Raw genomic sequence first — 21,853 nt, 5'->3', positions numbered from 1 at the left:
AACAATGGCTTATGCATTATTGAACAAAATTTTTCGGTGAAAATTGCTTTATGGCCAATGGTTTCAGTTTTTTATGTTTTTATACTCTTGAACCAGTTGCTACAGAGTATTATAGTTTTGTTCACCTAACGGTTGTACGTAGCACCTAAAACTAATCCAGATAGATATAGGGTTATACATATATATGTGGGTGATAAAGGGTTAAACGACAGCCGTCGCACACAGTAAATAAGAAGAAGCATCGACATCCACCATCCACCGACGCCTTGAAAGAAGAAGAATTCTACGAGCTTACAACAAGGGGAGTTTGAATAAAACGACGGACGCGAAACGACGTGGCATAAAAGACGACGCGCATCAATTCTCCTCATCACGCATAATAAAATCCCACATAGATGATAAGATAAATTAAACTAAATAATATTTAAATCCTTTTTATAGATCAAACATAATAAAATCCCACATAAATGGGGGCTCAACCTAAAAAATAAAGTGCAAACTGAAAGTGTAAATTAACGTGAAAAAAAAGCATAGCCGAAATGGCATGTCTCAACGATTTCATGCAGTACAGCCTGCGCAATAGCAGCAAGCCTAAAATTGCGACGTTACATAAATACATCTTTGAAAGCGAAGGCGACAGAAGTAACCGCCGACGCCTCAGAGAATTTTCTGGATTCACATACGACGAAAGGCAGCGCTGAATACAACCAGAAAGCAGATTACATAAATACGAATCTAAACGAAAGCGACCTAGTAACAATATGCAACATGTTAGAAATCGACTACAATGTAGCTGACATAAAGCTGCACATTTTCAAAAACTTACGACGTAACCACTTGTTGGCCGATCGAAACAGAGACGAAGCTGATATAATTGAAGACGAAGACGAAGACGACGAAAACAACAACGCCGAAATTGACGACAACGAGAGTAATAACGATGCAGAGAGTAACAGCAAGCTTAACGAAAATAAGGGTGAAATTACAAACTACTACAGTTTCCCTACAGGTGCAACTGAAAGAGATGATGATGAACAAGACACGAACCAAACAAACGCGAGAAACAACGATATACGCATGAGCAATAGTGTTTCAAAACATATACCAAAATTTGCAATATCAATGCGCGACGTAGAGGACTCAATTAGAATTTTCGATGGTTCTGATAAGATTCCAATAGAACTATGGGTAGAAGAATTCGAAGAACAAGCAATCGTGATGCAATGGGACAATTTACAAAAACTGGTATTCGCAAAAAATCGATACACGGTATAGCTAAACAATTTGTGTTAAGTGAAAGAGGCCTAAATTCGTGGCAAAAACTGAAAGACGTTCTGATAAGTGAATTTAAATCAACAACAAATAGTGCAGTGTTACACAATGCAACTATGTGAACGTAAATACGAGAAAACGAAAGTGTGCAAGAATATTTCACACTATGAAAGAAATTGCCTCGCAAGGTAATATCGAAAATGATGCGTTAATACAATATATAATTGATGGCATTACTGACTTAAGTGTAAACAAAGCGATGTTATATGGTGGCAAAATTTAAAAGATTTTAAAGAAAAGTTGAAATTCTATGAAATTATGTGCAAACGCAATACGAATAAACAAGGTATAACCACAATAAAAAAGAGTATACAAAGTAATGTAAAAAAGAAATCAACTGTTTTAACTGGCGGTGAAAAGGACATTTGTCTAACAACTGCAAGAATAAGGAAAAGAGGCAGAAAGTGTTTCAAATGTAATCAATTCGGACAATATTTCTGGTTAACTGTGAACAAAAGAGAAAAAAGGGCAAATGCAAATACTCGCCAAATCGTATCAAGTCGTGATTTAACTAATAAAAACGTCAAAATCGGTGATAAATACTACATATCATTGTTCGACACTGGTAGCAAATTTAATATAGTAACAAAAGCGGTGTATAACAATTTACACAAAACAAAATTACGTGCATGTAATATATATCATTAATCGGGTTTGGTGGAAACATGAAAGAAAATAAAAATCAAACCAGACGGTTACTTCGATCACGATATACAAATAGAACGGTCAAATATTTCATTTAACGTTCTACGTTGTTCCAACCAAGTGTATGGATATCGATGTGGTCCTGGGCGAAGATTTATGTTTAAAAGCAGAAATAACAATTAGCCGTGAAGGTTTAACAATTAAAAAGATCCAAGCGGACAACGAAAATAATGAAGAAGTGCCATTTAAGAAGATAGATGCGTCGACTGACAATTTTGAATTAGATATTGGTAATGACGCGAGTGCAATCACCAAACAAAAAGTACGCGAATTAATATACAATTATGAACCCAAAAAGATTGCTACAACTGATGTAGAAATGCGAATTGTACTTAGTGATGAATCGCCAATTTTTGTAGACCACGCCGGGTACCTTTTCTCGCAAGTAGCTATCGTTAATAATCAAATCGATGAATGGCTTAAAGACGGTATAATCGAAGAATCAAACTCTGACTTTACAAGTCCAGTTGTGTTAGTTAAAAAAGAGATATCGGGTCATGATAGACTTTGCGTTGATTATCGACAAATTAACAAAGTAATTATTAAAGATCGATACCCACTTCCACTTATAGACGACCAATTAGATCGATTACAAGATGCAACAATTTTAGTACCATAGACCTTAAAAATGGATTTTTCCACGTTCCGGTAGCAGAATGCAAAAAAATACACATCGTTTGTAACACAAAATGGTCAATACCAATTTAATAAAGTACCGTTTGGATTATCGAATTCTCCGGGAGCTTTTCAAAGGCACATAAACGCAATCTTCAGAAATTTTACACGACAAGGTATTGCATTGCCATACATCGACGACATCATAATCCCAGGTAAAAACGAAGAACACGCAGTAAGTAATTCTAGAGAAAGTAATCAACACATGCAGAGACTACATGGGTTGCAGTTAAACATTAAAAAATGTCACTTCTTGAAAAAGAAAGTCACATTTCTCGGATACGTTATAGAAAACCAGACGCTACGGGCATCACCAGAGAAAATAGAAGCTGTTTTAAACTATAAAACACCACAGACGACAAAACAACTTCTTAGTTTTTTAGGATTGGCAGGTCATTTTAGAAAGTTCATACCAAATTATTCTATTATTACCAAACCATTAACAGACATGACTAAACAAAATTGTTCATTTAAAATCGGACATGAAGAAGAAACAGCTTTCGATTTACTCAAGAAAGCTCTAGTCGAAAATCCCGTACTTGGTATTTATAATCAGAAGTACGAAACGGAGCTTCATACTGACGCTTCTATAGACGGTTTCGGGGCTATGCTATTACAGAAGTCTCCAAACGACGGACAACTTCATCCAATTTACTACATGAGTAGAAAAACGACTGATGATCAGAGAAAATTCGCAAGCTATGAACTTGAAATACTTGCGGTGGTAGAAGCGCTAACAAAGTTTAGAGTGTACTTATTGGGTATAAAATTTAAATTAGTTACGGACTGTAACGCATTCACGAAGACGCTAGAAAAAAAACCTGTGTACACGTGTAGCAAGATGGATACTATTGTTACAATTAATTGACTATGTGGTTGAAATCACAGAAGTGGCAATCGTATGAAACATGTCGACGCTCTAGCCGGTACGCAATTATGATGATACACTGCGATGACTTTAACCATTAGAATAAGCCTAGCTACAACAACAAGACGAAAAATTAATCGCAATCCGAGAATTACTCAACAGTAATAAAAGTTCCTATGATGACTATTTTCTTAGATCGAATATTTTATACAAAATCTATAATGGTAATGAATTAATAGTAGTCCCGGAATGCATGCAAAATCAAATTATTGCACGTGCTCATGACAGAGGCCATTTCGCCGTTAGAAAGACAAAAGATCTCATCATTCAAGAATATTTCATACAAAACGTCGACGATAAAATTAAGAAATACATTAGTTGCTGCATACCTTGTATACTAAGCAATCGTAAACATGGCAAACAAGAAGGCTTACTACATCCGCTGAACAAAGAGGAAACACCACTACATATTTTTCATATAGATTTTCTGGGTCCGCTAGAGTCAACAAATAAAAACTACAAGCATATTTTGGCAGTGGTTGACTCATTTACTAAGTTTTGTTGGCTGTATCCCTCTAAATCGACTACTACGTCCGAAGTAATATCGAAACTACAAAATCAGAGCATGATTTTTCGGTAATCCAGCAAATATTATCTGCGACAGAGGTGCTGCTTTTTCCTCAAACGACTTCCAAAAATATTGTGATCAATGAAAACATAAAGATGTTCCAGATAACAACAGGACTACCTCGAGTAAACGGACAAGTCGAAAGGCTGAACGCTATCATTATTTCAGTCTTATCGAAACTCAGCATAGACGACCCCTCGAAATGGTACAGATACGTGGACAGAGTTCAACAAGCAGTTAATTCAACGTATTCAAGAAGTATAAAAACTACGCCTTTTGAATTATTAATCGGCACGAAGATGCGAACAAAAAGATGACCCTCAAATACACGATCTCATCCAGCAAGAGATTACAGAATTATTCAACAACGAACGCTGTGAACAACGTAAGCAAGCAAAATTACAAATACTTAAAATTCAGAGCGAGAACAAGAAGACGTACAACCTGAGACGCAAACAAGCACAGCAGTATAAAATCAATGACTTGGTGGCAATCAAGCGCACGCAATTTGGTAGCGGTCTTAAACTAAAATCTAAATTTTTAGGACCCTATCAAATAACTAAAATCAAAAATAATAACTCATACGACGTACGAAAACTTACAAACGGCAGAAGGTCCCATCAACACAACAACTACAGCTGAATATATGAAGCCATGGGCGAAAGATCAACGACGCAACATTCGGGTCGAATGTACAACAGGATGGCCGAATGTGGGTGATAAAGGGTTAAACGACAGCCGTCGCATCACAGTAAATAAGAAGAAGCATCGACATCCACCATCCAATCGACGCCTTGAAAGAAGAAGAATTCTACGAGCTTACAACAAGGGGAGTTTGAATAAAACGACGGACGCGAAACGACGTGGCATAAAAGACGACGCGCATCAATTCTCCTCATCACGCATAATAAAATCCCACATAGATGATAAGATAAATTAAACTAAATAATATTTAAATCCTTTTTATAGATCAAACATAATAAAATCCCACATATATATAAATGATCAGGGTGACGAGAAAATTTGAAATCCGGTTGACTGTCTGTCTGTCAGTCCGCCCGTCCGTGCAAGCTGCAACTTGAGTAGAAATTGAGATATCTTGATGACATTTGGTACGCATGTTCCTTAATACAAAAAAACTTCATAGATGGGCGTAATCGGATCACTGCCAAGCCCACAAATCGCCATTAAACGAAAACCTATGCCATAACTAAGCACCTAATTAAGATATAATACTCACACTTGGCACAGGGGATCGCAGTAGTAAGGGGCTCCTGGGTAAACAATTTTGAAAAAGTGGACGTAGCCCCACCCTCTAATAAGTTGAATGTGCATATCTCCTAAACCGCTTCAGCTACAGCAATCAAGTTCGCTCAGCGCAAATATTGCAAGAATTCCCACCTCTTCTGTAAAAATGGACGAAATCGGATGAAAATTCCGTTCACTTCCCATTTAACGGTACTCTTCAAAACTACTGAAAACGCGATAAATCAATAACTAAATGCGTCAGAGAAGTAAAAATTTGCTACCGGGATGGTATGAGAAAGCTTCATGGGAACCGGTGTGAAAATTGGGCGGTGGACGTGGCACTGCGTACTTTTTGGTGAAATCCCATATCTCGGGATCCGTCTGACCGATATCAACAAAATTTGGCATATGGAATTTTTTTCATATTTTTATGGCATATTGTGAAAACAAGTGAAATCGGACGGTAACCACGCCTATTTCCCATATAGCACAATTTTAAATTCCATTTGATTCGCTCAGTTTCCAGTACACAAATCGAAAAGCAATTAATGTAACGGGATTAAACTTTGCACGAATAATGCCCTCAGTGTATGCCATCTTATGACTAAAAATTGATTCGGTACGTATAGCTGACTTTTGATCGAAAATGTCGGCCAATGTGTGATATACATATATAACTGAAATTAAGGGATAATCCTTCTTTTATAATCGTATTTATGTCTGTATGTCAAAAATGGGTCACATCGGACCAATACTTCGCTTAGCCCCCATATACTTAACATAAAATTTTTCGAACTTCCGGGTGACGTTGAAGCGCATATATCGGCCAATATGTGAGTTATCACAATGAGAATAAGAGAGCGTGTTTTATGCATAACAGTGTATCGTTCTTCCTCAAATAGATAAATTTGAACGAAAATATTTTATATTTTTTATTATTTACTTGAAACGAGTATCTATCGGCAACAATTGATAACGGTTGTGCGGTTGATAAGTATTGGGCAATTGAGCAGAAACAAAATACAAGTATAATAGCATAAGCTAATTCTAATATGACCTTATCTAATAACTTCTGATAACACGCGTTGACACGCAAACATTGATTCATTGCGCTGTTGGGTTTTCCCCGAGATTACTCGCTGTGGAGAGATTACACAAGTGGCGGTATATGCTTAACTGGTCTAAAAAATACACATAGAAGTTGGTATCTACATCAAAATGATATTGTAATAAATAATTCCAAGAAAATACTCTACTTATCATATCTGATCATATTAAATTAAATTAAATTACATACTTTTGACTTAGTCATATAGTGGCCGCCATACATTTCTGTATCGATTATTGGCTACTTTGCGTGTTTTTATACCCTGAGAGGGTAGATTAAGTTTGCCAAGATGCTTGTTATACCCATATATATTTTTTTTTATATGATGAGAATGACAAGATGAATCGATTTAGAGAGCGGTCTGAAATTTCGAGATCTCGAACAGCTATAGCTATACAGCCTTAAGACTGACTTTTCGAACAGTTTGTACGAAAATATAATAGCTTTTATTTGTCAAGGTATCTTCACGAAATTTAGCAAAGATTATTATCCAAGTAATTGCTACTATCTCCGATATTGTTCAGATCAGACCACTATAGATTATAGTTGCCATTTAAACGGACCAGATAATGGTCTTTTAAAATTTTTTTAATGCTATAAAAAATTCAATTGCCAAAGGCACTTCAGCTTCGGTGCAGTCGCAGTTAACATTCTTACTTGTTGTATTGTGCACTAGGTATAAAAATTCCTCATATTCAGGAGCCCTCATCTATTTATATATTTCGACTTGTTTATCACATGTAGCGATATCTTCAAATTATATTATAATAACAAACCAAAAGAGTTCACTATCATTTCACTACCAGAACATGATTGATATTAATACACTTATTTCTATTTTGAGTAATTAGTATTAACGCGACTAAAAAGCGAAACGGTTGCTGGCTGTGGTAGCTTGCGAAATATTTTTGAAAACCTCTGATTTATTAAAAAAAAAGTTAATAAAAAAGATGGAAAATCGTGTCACAATTGAAAACGTACAGCCAACAACAAATCCAATGTTTCTGAGATATCCGCCACAAAGTGTGCCACCAGCAGACACCCGGTTTCAAAGTTTTCGAAGAAATGCACCACAAATGTACTCGACGGGATCAGGTAAATATGGTATATCTATACCATATGTGCAATAAGTGAAAATTGGTTTCCGATTTTTTTTTTTCAAAAATAATACTATATTAGTTTTGTCGCGACTACTGCTGGATCATGTTGAAACTTGGTTATATTTTCATTTTGTTTATAATAGTCGAGGTAGCATTCGACATCAATGAACGTGAACCGCATTCCTTTCCATTACATTGAGGGTGTTCTTCATGGGCCAAGGAAATGGTGGAAAAAGTGGAAATGTCTGGGCTAAAAGGCAACTGAAGCAAACTTCCCAGCTGCTGTTTTGCAAATAGTTACTTTCGTCTTGTCAAAATTGACAATTTATATCATATAAACTCATTTGAAAAGTTCGCAGAATGTTCACCATGAACTTCCACCTAAATATGAAGACTTTCAAACGAGGTTTTCTTCATATTCATGTAATGAAGAAAAACTCTCCTCAAATAAGTTGTTGAAGGTCAAAAGCCATGTGGAGAACTGATCAATGCGGATAAAGTGCTCAAAGTTAATTACTTTTATGAAGTGGTTAAAAGTACTAGCTATAATAAATTAATTTATGTAGTTATATATATGTATATAATTTTTTTGTGTTCAGGTGTAAAAAGACAATTTTGATACACTACAAGTGATATTAAAAGTTAATATCAACATACTAATAATTTTAGATCACACCAAAAGTTTAATAATTTAATCGATCTTAATGTCTATTACTCCCGTACTTATTTTCCATATATCTTTTGGCTTGAAGAATATTAAAAATGCGATTGCTTCATCAAAGACCTTTATTGGTAGTTGCAAAAGCAAAAGTATTATTACTTTTACGTAGATAAGGAATCAATTTAAACAATCAATTAAATGTTTCTAAATAATTACTTGTTTTAAAAACTCGTGCTAATGAGAGTACAAATGGTTTTTATGTAGATCATTATAAATAGATTAGTTTTGTCACAGTCGCTCTTATCTCCTCCAAAACGGCTATACCAAGCATTCGTTTTCAAGCGATTAGTAGGAAATGGTCACTTCAATCGCTTCAAATGTAGTTTACGACTGAATCTCCAACAATACCAAACTCATGTGTTTATTTTGGCAGTTGGCGTGAGAGCTATCTCTACAGAAAACATTATAGATATAATGTGTGTTCAGATGAAAGAGTCTCATGCTCTACCGTGCCGTTAGGTTTGCTTTCTCCAGAGTGGATAAGGTAGCGAAGCAAATGGGTCTGGTGGTGTACAAGGGCAAGACGAAATATCTTCTGTCTTCAAACAAACAGTAGCCGCACTCGCGACTAGGCACCCACGTCACTGTTAATAATCATAACTTTGAAGTTGTAAATAGTTTCGTCTATCTTGGAACCAGCATCAATACCAACAACAACGTCAGCCTCGAAACCCACGAAGAATATCTCTTGCCAACAAGTGCTACTTCGGACTAAGTAGGCAATTGAGAAGTAAAATCCTCTCTTTACAAACAAGAACAAAACTCTATAAGTCACTCATAATTCCCGTCCTGCTTGGTGTAGAGGCTTGGACGATGACAACAACTGCCAGCACAAGCGAATTAAGGACAGCGGCTACGCTGGCTAGGTCATGTCATCCGATTGGATGAAAACACTCTAGTTCTGAGAGTATTCGACGCAGTACCCGTCGGGGGAAGCAGAGGAAGAAGAAGAACTCCACTCCGTTGGTGGAACCAGGTGAAGAAGGATCTGGCTTTGCTTGGAATCTCCAATTGGCGCCAACTTGCGAAAAAAAAACGACTGGCGCTGTTGTTAGCTCGGCTATAACCGCGTAAGCGGTTTCTACGCCAGTAAAGAAGAAGAAGTTCAGATGAAAATTAATGAGACTTACTTAGGAGGTCATCTTTTAATGTAGCATCAAAAATATTGATATACAAAATTTTGATTGAAATTAAACGTCTCCATCCGAGGGCGTTAAGGAAAACCTAAAATTTTCTCCAATTTAATTGACCTAGCGAAGCTCTAGTTTATTTTACTAGTTTAAAAAAAAAAGAAAAACTTTTTTCTTAGCCAAATTAAGCTGTTTTTTCTTGAAATAGCATAGGATCTTCCATAAATTGGGCGTAGTAGATCCTTGTGACCATTTTGCTGTCTTCCAAGTAGGCGATGTAGATCGCACCTTAACCCTACCTTCCAATTGAACAGTTTTCGCTTTCTTGCGAGCAGGTTCGCCGAGTGAGATACACAAACTATTTCGACTTTTCGCAGGGCTTTGGTGTGTACTGCCCAGTTAATCGATTTGTTTTCGATTTTTGAACACAAGGTTTTATTTGCCACACTCTAAAACTCTTACGATCTTTTACATCTTTTCAGCGGCTCTTATTTTGGTTTCGGGTGGCATGAATATCGCCTGGAGTTGTGGCCTGCTTCATATACAGGACTTTCAAACAGATACACATATAATGATTTGCTGGCACATTGCGGCTATTATCGGTGCATTAGTATCTTCCTTCGCCCTTAAACGCATACAAAAGAGGCTTATTTACGTGAGTATGATTTGTTTTTCAAAAGCAAAGTGATTTAATAAGTACTTTAATTTTTTTCAGTTATTTTCTTCTGTATTGACGCTGATCGGTGGCATTCTCTTTTTGACAGTGTACGATTTATACGGCGGTATTGCCGCAGCTCGTTACTTAAATGGCTTTGCAGTCGGCCTGGTCTTCGTGCCCATGATGGTATTGATCGGTGAATCGGTGATTTCCGAAAAGCGTGGTGAATTTGCCGCACTGGTTGAGATGGGCAGTTTTGCTTTAGGTATCTTTCTACAAACACTCTTCACAGCTGCATACTATGATTTCACGCCAACTATTTACAACGAATTTGGATCCACACAGGTGCATGGCATCACTGTAATTGTTTGCGGTGCTCTTTCATTGCTGTTATCATACTTCTTCTTCATTGAATCACCCGTCTATCATTTATTGCGTAATAACGAGAATGAAGCCATCAATTGTTTGCGTCGTCTGCAGCACCCATCTGTTTACACACACGAAACACACCAGCAATTCGACGAGCTCAAGCGCTATATTGATGTTAACGAACGCATTGATAGTTTGGCCGTGCCAGCCTTGTTGAAGCTGTGCTTGCATCGCGCCTTGGTGTCACTAGCCTTCTCGCCACTCACAATTATAGCATTGGTTCTGGCCTCTTCAGTAAACGTTGGTCCAAGGGATACTTGGCCTTTGGTCATATTCGGTTTGCTCTTTTGGCTCGGCACTTTGGTTCCAGCTTGTATCATGGACACGGTAGGTCGCAAAAAAGTTTTGCTGATCGGTGCGCTGGTTTTCGGTGTCATGGCATTTGTCATTGGTGGCATTTTCTTTGATCTTATAAACCTTTACTCTTCGTCACAAATGGGTATAGTCATGTATATGCTCTTCATATCGGCATTCTTTGCGGGCTTTTTCAGTGCTCCATCTTCGGCTTATTTGACGGAAGCATTTCCATTGCACTTGAAACCCTTCTATATTGCTGCAGCTTTCGCTGTCCAAATGCTGGTGTTGCTCATAATCGGCGTGTGTACCTTTGATCGTGACAGTCTTGAGGCTTATTACATTACTTCCGGTGTCTTTTATGTGGCCTTCTTCGCTGCAGGCATCGTCTTTTTGCCCGAGACAAAGCAAATTAGTTTACGCAATGCTCAAAGTAAATTCACCACTTTAATGAACGGTTGGTAGTAAATTGAAATAGTAAATAAGTATATACTTAGATATTAAAATTTTGAATATATTATTCTATAAAAAAGTTTTGTAAATGATATTTTTGTTAATAATAAATTTTATTACGACAAACATAAGTTTAGATTCCATTCTCTTGTTGAAGAAAGAGTGACTGCAGGTGAATAACGGTAGTCACTAAATAAGGATTAGCCATATTCACTTAAAGTGGATTGAGTTTATCAAGTCTCACGCAGGGATTGACTAAGGGTCAAACAAACCACTAATTATTCTTCCAAAGGGTGCTTTAATACTTTACATACAGAACCACATTAAACTGAATCGGATAGTCGAAAGTTCGTAATCGTTCGAAGGGGAACGATGGACTTTGCTTCCAGCTCTGTGCCGTTGACGGACTATTTCGTTTCCAAAATATGTAACTAAAAATTAGATGGGGTAAAGATTTCAGTACACTGCTGGGTCAAGTATATCGAACGTAGAAATTTAATTTTCTCAAAATAGTTGTGTTTCTTTTGTTAGCTAGGTCCAACAAATAGACTGCCCTCGTAAGCCGATGTCTTCTAATTCGCACCTAATTATATTATTGGGTTTATAACTATATCCGTGCGGTTTGTCAAGAGATGGCGTTACTTGATTATTATTTCATTGTTCCGATATTCCGAACATTTTTTTCATTTAAATGTATTTGTCCAACTTTGTCCATAAAAAGTGTTTCTGCGGGGAGTCCATCTTCATTACTTTAATATGAGGAAACCTCAGCGGAATGTCATGGTGTCTTGGAGGATGCTTACGGTATTTGGCTGAGGGAACCTGTCAAAAGTAGTTTTCAAGATTCAAAAGTGGTGTTTTTGGACTAGAAACATTAGTCGATGTAGATTGTTGCTGAAACCAAAGAATTATTCACAAAATCTTAGATTCACATTTTGGTCTGTATTCGGTATGATCAGAAGCATGCATATTTCTTATAAGCTACTAAACAATTTCAGAATGCTTCCACTGAAATACGGTTCTCATCAGAACATTGTGTCAAATATTGGCTTGATTTATTCCCGGCCGCCAACCTGGTGCAGTCCATAAAAAATCCATAATAAGTAGCTGAAAAATGTGAAATTAATATAGAAATTATAGGAATATTATAGAAACTCACTTTGAATACTACTACTATTTTTTTCTGAAACAAACGTTCAAGTTTTGGAAATGATATGGATATGGTTATTTTCTGTTTCACAAGAAGTTTGTAATAAAGTTCACAGAACACATATATTTACATACTAGCAAAATAATCAATGTCGAGGATTTGGAGGTGCTTCGTACACCCTCGTTTTCTGTATTTGAGGTTTCAAGTCGAGTTCCCAGCCCTTAACAAAGGGTAATCTGCAGGAATCCTAAGTAGATCAACTGGGACTAATATAGAAAGATAGCAATAGAGAATTAAATTAGACTTGAGAAATAAAACTCAATCTCTGAATTCGAGTAACGAACAGTCATGTACACTAACATTCTTCAAAAGACGTATTATATCGCGTGCCCTCCAGACCATGTGAAGCCTTTTGAACAAGAAGCTAGGATCACGTAGACATGGTGTTAGGGAACTATCAAGACTGGCCAAGGTGGCAAACAAGAATACCGCTACTACTCCTAGGCTACTCTATACAAGGAGGTAAAAAATCCCAACATGGAAACCTCCGAAGCTGAACGGGATAGAGTCAACAATTAAGGTTCCAGATCACATTAAAAGATCTATAAAGAAGGTTCAAAAATGGGTAATGGATTGGGAGGCGGAATCTATTGCTCGGAGGTAGATCTCGGGCGACCCTTCAGGTTTCCAGGCGAAAGTTTTTGCAGTCAGGAAAGCGGCTGAGATAGCTAACAACGCAGGAAACAATATAAAAGGGATGAATATATACCTCAGAGAATGTCCTTAGAAGCAGGTAGATGTAGCGGAAAGTTGCTATATGTATACTGGTTCCAGGCCACAAAGGAATTCCGAAAAACGAAATAGTGAATGAGATTGCCAAGTACTGGAAATATAGCAGTCACTAAAAACGATATACAATGAGATTTCCGAAAGGGCTGACAGGCAGATCAGGATAAAATGGAACGCCAATATCGCCAAGATTATGTGCAAGAGTAGTTTAGGAGAAAATTCGAATGTATTTTACAAACACTGTCTCGAAAGCACTGCCGGAAGGCCAACTCGTGCTAAGTCACAACCTACTGGCATCACATGCGAGCCAGATAGGCAGCGTGAAGAGAACTAGGCATTTCCTATGTACTATCTAGAACTTGTCTTAAATATCTAGGAGCTTCATAGTTCAAAGGACTAGATGAAGTAACAAACTTAATTATCAAATCGCTCTTAAAGTTCGAAAAAAGCGGTGACGGCCTGTATGACGAATACTTCACCGCAAATTAAAGTCAATCTCCATCTGGCATTACTAAAGACCAGTAGGTTATGTATGGCGTAGATGAAATAATTTGCGAAATGTGAGAATTCACCTTTATTAATGGCAAATCATTTTCTGTGGGCTTTCACCGAACATTTTATACTCTCGCATGATAAAGTGATAATCGAGATTTCATTATACGTCATTTACATATTTTTTTATTTTGCTGTAAAATTAATTAGATTAAATAAATTTGTGTACTTTGAGTATTAAATTGTATTTTCATTTCCTAATGTATGTATTATACAGAGAAGGCATCAGATGGAATTCAAAATAGCGGTATATAGGAAGAGGTGTGTTTGTGAACCGATTTCACCCATATTTCGTACATGTCATCAAAGTGTTAAGAAAATTTTATATACCGAATATCATTCAGTAGTTCCTGAGATATGGTTTGTAAAAAAAAGACTGGGATCAGCTTCCTTCTGCCAATTCTTCCGAAAAATTTAGTATTTCTGACATTTTTTGTTAGTCGGTTAACGCGCTTTTAGTGATTTTCAACATAACCTTTGTATGGGAGATGGGCGTGGTTATTATCCGATTTCTTCCATTTTTGAACTGTATATGGAAATGCCTGAAGGAAACGACTCTATAGAGTTTGGTTGACATAGCTATATTAGTTTCCGAGATAATGACAAAAAACTTAGTAGGGGGCGGGGCCACGCCCACTTTCCCAAAAAAATTACGTCCAAATATGCCCCTCCCTAATGCGATCCTTTGTGCCAAATTTCACTTTAATATCTTTATTTATGGCTTAGTTATGACACTTTATAGGTTTTCGGTTTTCGCCATTTTGTGGGCGTCGCAGTGGGCCGATTTTGCCCATCTTCGAACTTAACCTTCTTATGGAGCCGAGAAATACGTGTACCAAGTTTCATTAAGATATTTCAATTTTTACTCAAGTTACAGCTTGCACGGATGGACGGACGGACAGGCAGACATCCGGATTTCAACTCTACTCGTCACTCTGAACACTTTGGTATATATAACCCTATATCTAACTCTTTTAGTTTTAGGACTTACAAACAACCGTTATGTGAACAAACAGTTGGCGTCCAAACCAAGGCCTTCCTTATTTGCAGGTCTCCAAATTGGTTAACCATTGGTTATGACAACTGGCGCTAATAGCAAGCATTGAATGGAATTCCCAACAAGAGAATATTTTAATACAAAATTGATAATAAATGGCAAACGTGTGAGGTATCCCGCAGGCGCCTTCATTTATCTTTGACAGCTGGGTGCTCAGACGACCGCAGAATATATTAGTGTTGGTATCTAAATTAATGGTGCTCTTCGAAGTGAACTCATAGGCGACAAATGGCAGACACGCACTAACTATTTGTACACATACATGAGTAATGTTGTAAATGATTCACATACTAAGCATGCGGTCTTCTCACATATCACATTTCGATTGTATGATACGAACTGGTGTTCAACAAGACACGTTGATAACCGGTTGCTAACCATTTTCTATGCAATAAATCCCTATTAGTAAAATATGTTTAATATAATTGACAGAAAAGTACTTGGCGCTTAATTAGAAATTGCGCAAAATAATAATAAATGATAAAAAATAATATAATATAAAATGAAAATTCTAAAATTATAACAATTTAAATTGATTCCCCATTCGCAAAAAAGTTTCAGTTATGCTATTCATTGACAGAGGGGAATTACTAGCATTTGAAACTTTAATACTTTTAATTAAGTAATCAATGACCTTTTTATCTTTCGTGGAATACAATTGAAGTAATGGCCTATTCGCTGGATCAACTTTATACCATATTCCGAACTAAAATTTAACCTAACCAAGACTGGCCTCACTGCCGTTGGAGATTTATAAAACAGCATAAAAAATAAAAATTCACATTGTGAAAAATTTATTAAAAGAAAGCATTGTAATGTCGTATTTTGTTACAAAAGTCGTATTTTTTTAAGTATTTTCCGTTTAATGGAAATATTGGACGCATTTATTAATTTGGAAAGTCGGTGGTTAAATTAATTTAGATGCATTGCGCTTAATATATTTGTTTGTTTACATATTTGTTTTCTTTGTAGTGTCTGAATCATTTGTGATAATGTAATAGACACTGACAAGTCGATGACGCTAAATCAGAGTCACACAGGGAGATTTTGAGTAGATCATTAACAAGTGTAATTTTGTATGACGAAATCTTGCAAAATCTTTTGTGATATAATTTCCTCAACAACCTAAATCTTGTGATTAAGTGTCAGTCATAACATTTATTCTGCATGACGTCTTATGCATTTTATGAGAAATTTTTTGAAGACAGTTATAGCACACCACCTAGTAGGCAAGTTCTGAACCCACTTGTCTGCAGACGCCGTTGACTTAACTTCGAATTCCAAATTCTTTACGAACGGGTGATCCACGTAGAAGTTTTTTTTTTCAATTGCCGTTTTTAGACAGAACGTTTGCAAATCGTTTAACTTTATTACAAAAATTAGTTCGCGCGCTTACCTAATGGCCTAAGGGTACTACTCGCAAGACCTATCTTGAGACTCCGCATTCATTTCTAGATAGTATTCGAGCGAAAAGACCACGCTGTGAAGAAAATATATCAGCCGTAGCTGAGGGTGTACACGAGACCGAAGAGAGTCGATTCGGCGTCGTTCGCAGCAGCTCGAACTGACGCATGGAACGACTAGGAGCATTTTACATGGATTTCTTAAATTGAAAACCAACAAAATACTGCTTGTACAAGAACTGAAGCCGGTAGACCTTCTCAAGCGACATTGCTTAGTTTTATGGGGTTTTGTAAAGTTCCGAGAAAATCCGACGTTTTCGAGCAAAATTTTGTTCAGGCCCATTTTTGTCCAATGGGTTTATTAACAAGCAAAATTGCCGCATTTGGGACCAAGAACAGCCTGAAGAGATTCAAGAGCTGCAAGAAAATATATCAGCCGTAGCTGAGGGTGTACACGAGACCGAAGAGAGTCGATTCGGCGCCGTTCGCAGCAGCTCGAACTGACGCATGGAACGACTTGGAGCATTTTACATGGATTTCTTAAATTGAAAGCGTACAAAATACTGCTTGTACAAGAACTGAAGCCGCTCGACCTTCTCAAGCGACATTGCTTTGTTTTATGGGGTCTTGAAAAGTTCCGAGAAAAAACGACGTTTTCGAGCAAAATTTTGTTCAGGCCCATTTTTGTCCAATGGGTTTATTAACAAGCAAAATTGCCGCATTTGGGACCAAGAACAGCCTGAAGAGATTCAAGAGCTGCACCACCAGAAACAGTTATATTTAAAAAGTTCTGTTTCTTTTGCGACAGACCTTGTATGTCTTCTGGGTACTTGGCCGTGGTGTATTAAAATCGGAACTTGTGACAGCCTAGAAGAATGTGATGCTCGATTGTTAATATCTTGCAATAGTGTAAGTAGGTGTTATATACGTAATATACTCGCTTATGGAGTCACGTATACCAAAGATAGCTCTTACTTTTTTTAAATATTTCACTTTACAAATTAATTGTGGTTGTTTTTTTATTTCCTATGTGGGTTTCCCTAGTTTCGATGTTTTTATCTCGATAAAAATATGCTTAGGCACAATATGTAGATACATATGTACATATGTAATATAATATGTTGCTATTTATATAGCAATCATCTGCACACCTTGGGTTACCCAACCAAGCCCAGCAGGAATGACTGTGGCATTCCTAGCGGAATAACAAGAACACTTTCGAAGTTGTGAACCACCCGAAATGTCTTACCTGGATTGCTTAAGATGACTGATTTAATACATTATTTTCGTGTTGAAAAATTCAAATCAATTGTTGTCATTGCGTACGTTTATTGTCTGCTACGCTCGCCGCCCACCCCCTCTCTGGCCACATTTGTTATCGTTTAAGCGTGAATGACACTTCCGCTTTGATGTGAGGCCACAAATGTTGTTGCTGGTGTTTGTTGGTGGGCACCCTGTGGAGCCTGTTTGAGTCCTTATGCCGTCAGTGGCACTAATGATTTATTTGTGTGGGCGCTTTGCTACATAACAGCTTTTAGCGACGTCAGCAAGAACAGCAACAATAACAATAGTAAAGGCAACAATGAAACCAATAATATAAATTACAACCAATGTGCATTTTCCTCTTCACTGATTTGATTTGTCTTCTTTCCATATCTCTGTTCGGTGTGGCTTGTGAGCGCTTTCTTTTTCTCACTGTTTCGTTTTTTGCATTTCCCTCGCCAGTCAGCATGTAAATACACGAGTATTTTGATTTGGCAATAAATTTCGAATAGACGCAGACGCACGGGCCTCGCGCCTAAATATTTATTGATTGTTTTCGACTTGTTTTTCCTTCGTTTTTCGCACTCATTTCTTATGGAAGGCAAACCGATGGCTGATTTGTAATAAATGGGCGCATTAAAGCGCCCAAGTTGCAGGATACTTAAAGTTAATAGGCAATTTGGGAAGCACTGATTTGCATGGGTGGTAAGTACTTATCTGAATATAGATTTATGCAAGTTGTAGACGAACGCTTAAGCAGATGTTAAATAAATTTTATTATCGATAGAATGTTTTAATTTATGTGCTAAATAGATCTGAGCCTGTTAGGGTAACTCTTTTTTAAAAATAAAAATAATTTCAGTAAGAAACTTTTAAGAATGGATGAATTGGTGAGTGGATTATTCAAAATATGGGTGCTGTCTTTTCGACTACTAAGTGTAATTCAGAGAGTCACAAAAACAGTTGAGAGAGAACTTTCCATCTTTGGCAAGCGTTTATCATCATTTAAAAGAACATCACATTACTGAGGTTCTGACTGACGATCTGGTACTTGGACTCAAAATTTGCCATATAACGGAAAGAAAATTCTTTGTGGGATTAGTGGGAAAACAGTCCCCCGCCCAGTCTTGGCATTCACACACTCCACATCAAAGCGAACTTGCGGTCACGCCCCGGTTGGAAGTGAAGGACGATGTGACCAAAGATGTTTTCTAAGAGCACACCTATTCGCGACTTCAACGCCAAGGTGGGCAAATAAGGTTTCTTGAGCACAACCAAATGGGTTGAGGCTGATCGACTTCGCCGCGGACCGAAATATGGTTATCTGTAGAATTAGATTCCAGCAAAGAAAAATTTATCAAATGTTACGATCGACCATAACACGAGCGGGGTAGTATATATACCCAAAGTTGAAGAGAGAAGCGAGACGCATATGCAGTTAAAAAAGAAAGAGGCCGAAATGCGTAAGTATGAAGAGCTTGAGAAGCTGGCCGACAGGGGTAAGGTTCGAAAATTTTACGAAAAGATGCGGCGACTGACGGAATGTTTCAAGACTGAAGCATACTCTTGAGGGACCCAAAGTGGTGATATGGTGGCTGATGTTCAGAGCATACTGAGCATACTGAGGGAACACTTCTTCAGCATAATGAACGGCAGTGAAAGTGTAGTGTAACTTGGAACAGAAGTGTGCTCCGCTCAATCCACAAATAGGGTGACCCCACAATCTTACCGTGAGATAAGCCTTTTAATAACGCATATAACATCTTATCGATTGTAGTGTGTGAAAGAATAAAGCTCACCGTCTACAAACTGATAAGACCTTTTCAGTGCCGCATTAGACCTTAAAAATCTACTTTCGACCAGTTCTGTGAAAGGAAGATCGAGACACACCACCTCTTCATCGATTTTAAAGCCGTCTATTTCTGGAGAAAATATTACCAGCGTCAGAGCTAAATAGAGAAGATACAATATTCTATATGGGTATACAGCTATGGCATAAGCCGATGATAAGAAGCGAAGCGTAATGAACGACGGCAATACAAAATAACACCTGTCATCAAACAAAGAGTCATCGTATTCGCGACTTGGATTACACGTCACTGTTGACGGTCTTTAAGTTGTACCAAATTTAATCTATCTTAACCAGCATTAACACCAACAACAATATCAGCCTTGAAATGCAGTACAGAATAATTCTTCCCAGCAGGTGCTACTTCGGACTAGGTAGACAATTGAGAAGTGAAGTTCCCGTCCTGCTATATGGTGCTGAGGGATGGACGATGAGAACATCTGATGAGTTGCGAGTTTTCAAGAGAAAGGTTCTGCGAAAGATGAACCATAAATTGCGCATTGGCCCCGACGAATATCACATTCGATGGAACTATGAGCTATTTGACGGCGGCATTGTCATAGTTCAGCGAATCAAGAGACAGCGGCTGCGCTGGCTAAGTCGTTTTGTACAGATGTAACGGAACTCACCAGCTTTCAAGGTTTAAGATTTAGTACCCGCCGGTGAAAGCAGAGGGAGAGAAAGACCTTCACTCCCTTGGAGAGATTAGGTGGAGAAAAACATGTCTGCCCTTAGTATCTCAAATTGGTGGCAAATAGCGAAAAGCTGAAACGACTTGCGCGCTTGTTAACTCGCTACTCAATAACCTCATAAGTGGTGCCTATGCCAGAAAGAAGAAGAATATACTATATGTTATATAATCATAGAGTTATATATAGTTTGAAATATTTAACAAACAATGGTAAAGAAAATCCGGACCCAATAAAGGCCTACATAGTAAAAATAAATTCTTTACTTTTTTCCAATAAATGTCTTGAGTAATGTACTACTAAATAAAACTGGATACAAAAGGAGTCTCGATGTATGAGCGCCACAAAATTTAACGTAAAACAAGAAGGCAACAATGCGCTTCGCAGATGAATTTCTTATACGAGTAACATAAAAGGGTATAGAAATATCTTTAATTTGAGTTGATTCGGAGATTGGAGAGTTTATTTCGATTATGTTCTCTACCGAATTCCGTTAAGAAAAAACCTCATGTACCAAATTTCCACCTGTGAACTCTTGCTAAGGCCCATCAAAATCGATTAACTTCCGCAAAATGTTAGCTGGAGATGAAAAGTGGTTTATCTATGACAGTATCAAGTGAAAAGAGTTGTGTTGGAATTGCGGTGATCCGTAACAAACATTGGCAAAGCCAGAAAGACTGTGCTATGTGACTGACAGGGAATTGTCAAAGCCTAGGAACGGCCAGCTTTGGGCAATAGTAGAGGAATTGTGTTCTAGTGAGCGGGAACGTTAAAATTAATATCAGATAAGAGAGATGGGCTACAGACTGACCCATTCATGAACTTTACAAGAAATATTATACCAAGCATCTCCCTAGTACTAGCGAGTGTCGGGAGACTTATAAGTTTTAAACGGTTAGTGTAAGAGGGAAGATTTGAACTGGAATCCCGATGCAAATGTTTTAAAGCAAAAAGTAAAAATTGTTTTTGAACGAACTCTAACTTATCCGAATGAACTTGGTAACTAGGGTTCCAAACCACAGAAGCATACTCCAATATAGGCCTCACCAGAGATGTAAAAATAATTTTGGTGGTAAGCGGATCTCTAAATTCTTTACACCAACGTTTAACAAAACTAAGAGCGCCGTTAGCTTTAAAAACCGTGGAAGATGCATGAAGATTAAAATTGAGTTTGGGACCCATAGTTACTCCCAGACCAACAAAACTGCAAATTTGCTCCAACCTAAAGTTTTGTATTGCGTATGAGGTAGGGTCTACAGCTCTACGTGAAAAACACATCGTTTTACATGTTCTAAGGTTCAATGGCATGTCATATCAAAGCAAATTAGTTATGGTAGATTTCCCTTTACGAAAGCCGTGCTGAGAACAAGAAATTAGTGGAGAGATCCGGAAGGTTATGTGGTCAGTTATAATTGCTTCAAAAAGTTTAGGCATTGCTGACAACTTTGCTATTCCCCTATAGTTTTCAATAGATGACCTAAATCCACTCTTATGTAAAGGAATTATAAATGACTTTTTCCATATGGATCGAAATAAGCCTTGCATAAGAGATGAATTAAATAGTTTTGTTAGGGATTGGTATATATATTTGGCACATTTCTTAAGAAAGCATGAGGGAATCATATCTGGGCCATAATTGTATGATTGTTCTAACATATTTAACTGATATAAGACGTCTGCTTCGGAAATGGTAGGTGCATTAATGACAGAAATCGGACATAACTTGTGCTGATGCGGAACATTTTTTGGAGA

The 21,853-nt window shown here is 37.4% G+C and overlaps 2 protein-coding genes across 2 annotated transcripts in view; one reads left to right on the top strand and one right to left on the bottom strand.

The window, feature by feature from the left end:
- Positions 1-21,853, bottom strand: part of LOC120782456 — a 171,331-nt gene that overhangs the window by 34,309 nt on the left and 115,169 nt on the right. The gene's annotated exons all lie outside the window — the stretch shown is intronic.
- Positions 7,428-11,375, top strand: LOC120782455. The gene is made up of 3 exons (XM_040114745.1): positions 7,428-7,659; positions 9,998-10,170; positions 10,231-11,375. Exons 1-3 carry the CDS (start codon positions 7,515-7,517, stop codon positions 11,359-11,361), a joined length of 1,449 nt encoding a protein of 482 aa, XP_039970679.1. The 5' UTR covers positions 7,428-7,514; the 3' UTR covers positions 11,362-11,375.

The sequence above is a fragment of the Bactrocera tryoni genome, chromosome 1 (assembly GCF_016617805.1).
Source record: "Bactrocera tryoni isolate S06 chromosome 1, CSIRO_BtryS06_freeze2, whole genome shotgun sequence".
Classification (NCBI taxonomy): Eukaryota; Metazoa; Arthropoda; class Insecta; order Diptera; family Tephritidae; genus Bactrocera; species Bactrocera tryoni.
This window is presented reverse-complemented; position numbering and strand designations above follow the sequence as displayed.

Bases quoted from the DNA above. Each gene is read 5' to 3' on its own strand.
- LOC120782455 (XM_040114745.1), top strand. From the start codon at position 7,515: ATGGAAAATCGTGTCACAATTGAAAACGTACAGCCAACAACAAATCCA. The intron at 7,660-9,997 runs GTAAATATGGTA...ACATCTTTTCAG, and splicing joins AATGTACTCGACGGGATCAG to CGGCTCTTATTTTGGTTTCG. The intron at 10,171-10,230 runs GTGAGTATGATT...AATTTTTTTCAG, and splicing joins TACAAAAGAGGCTTATTTAC to TTATTTTCTTCTGTATTGAC.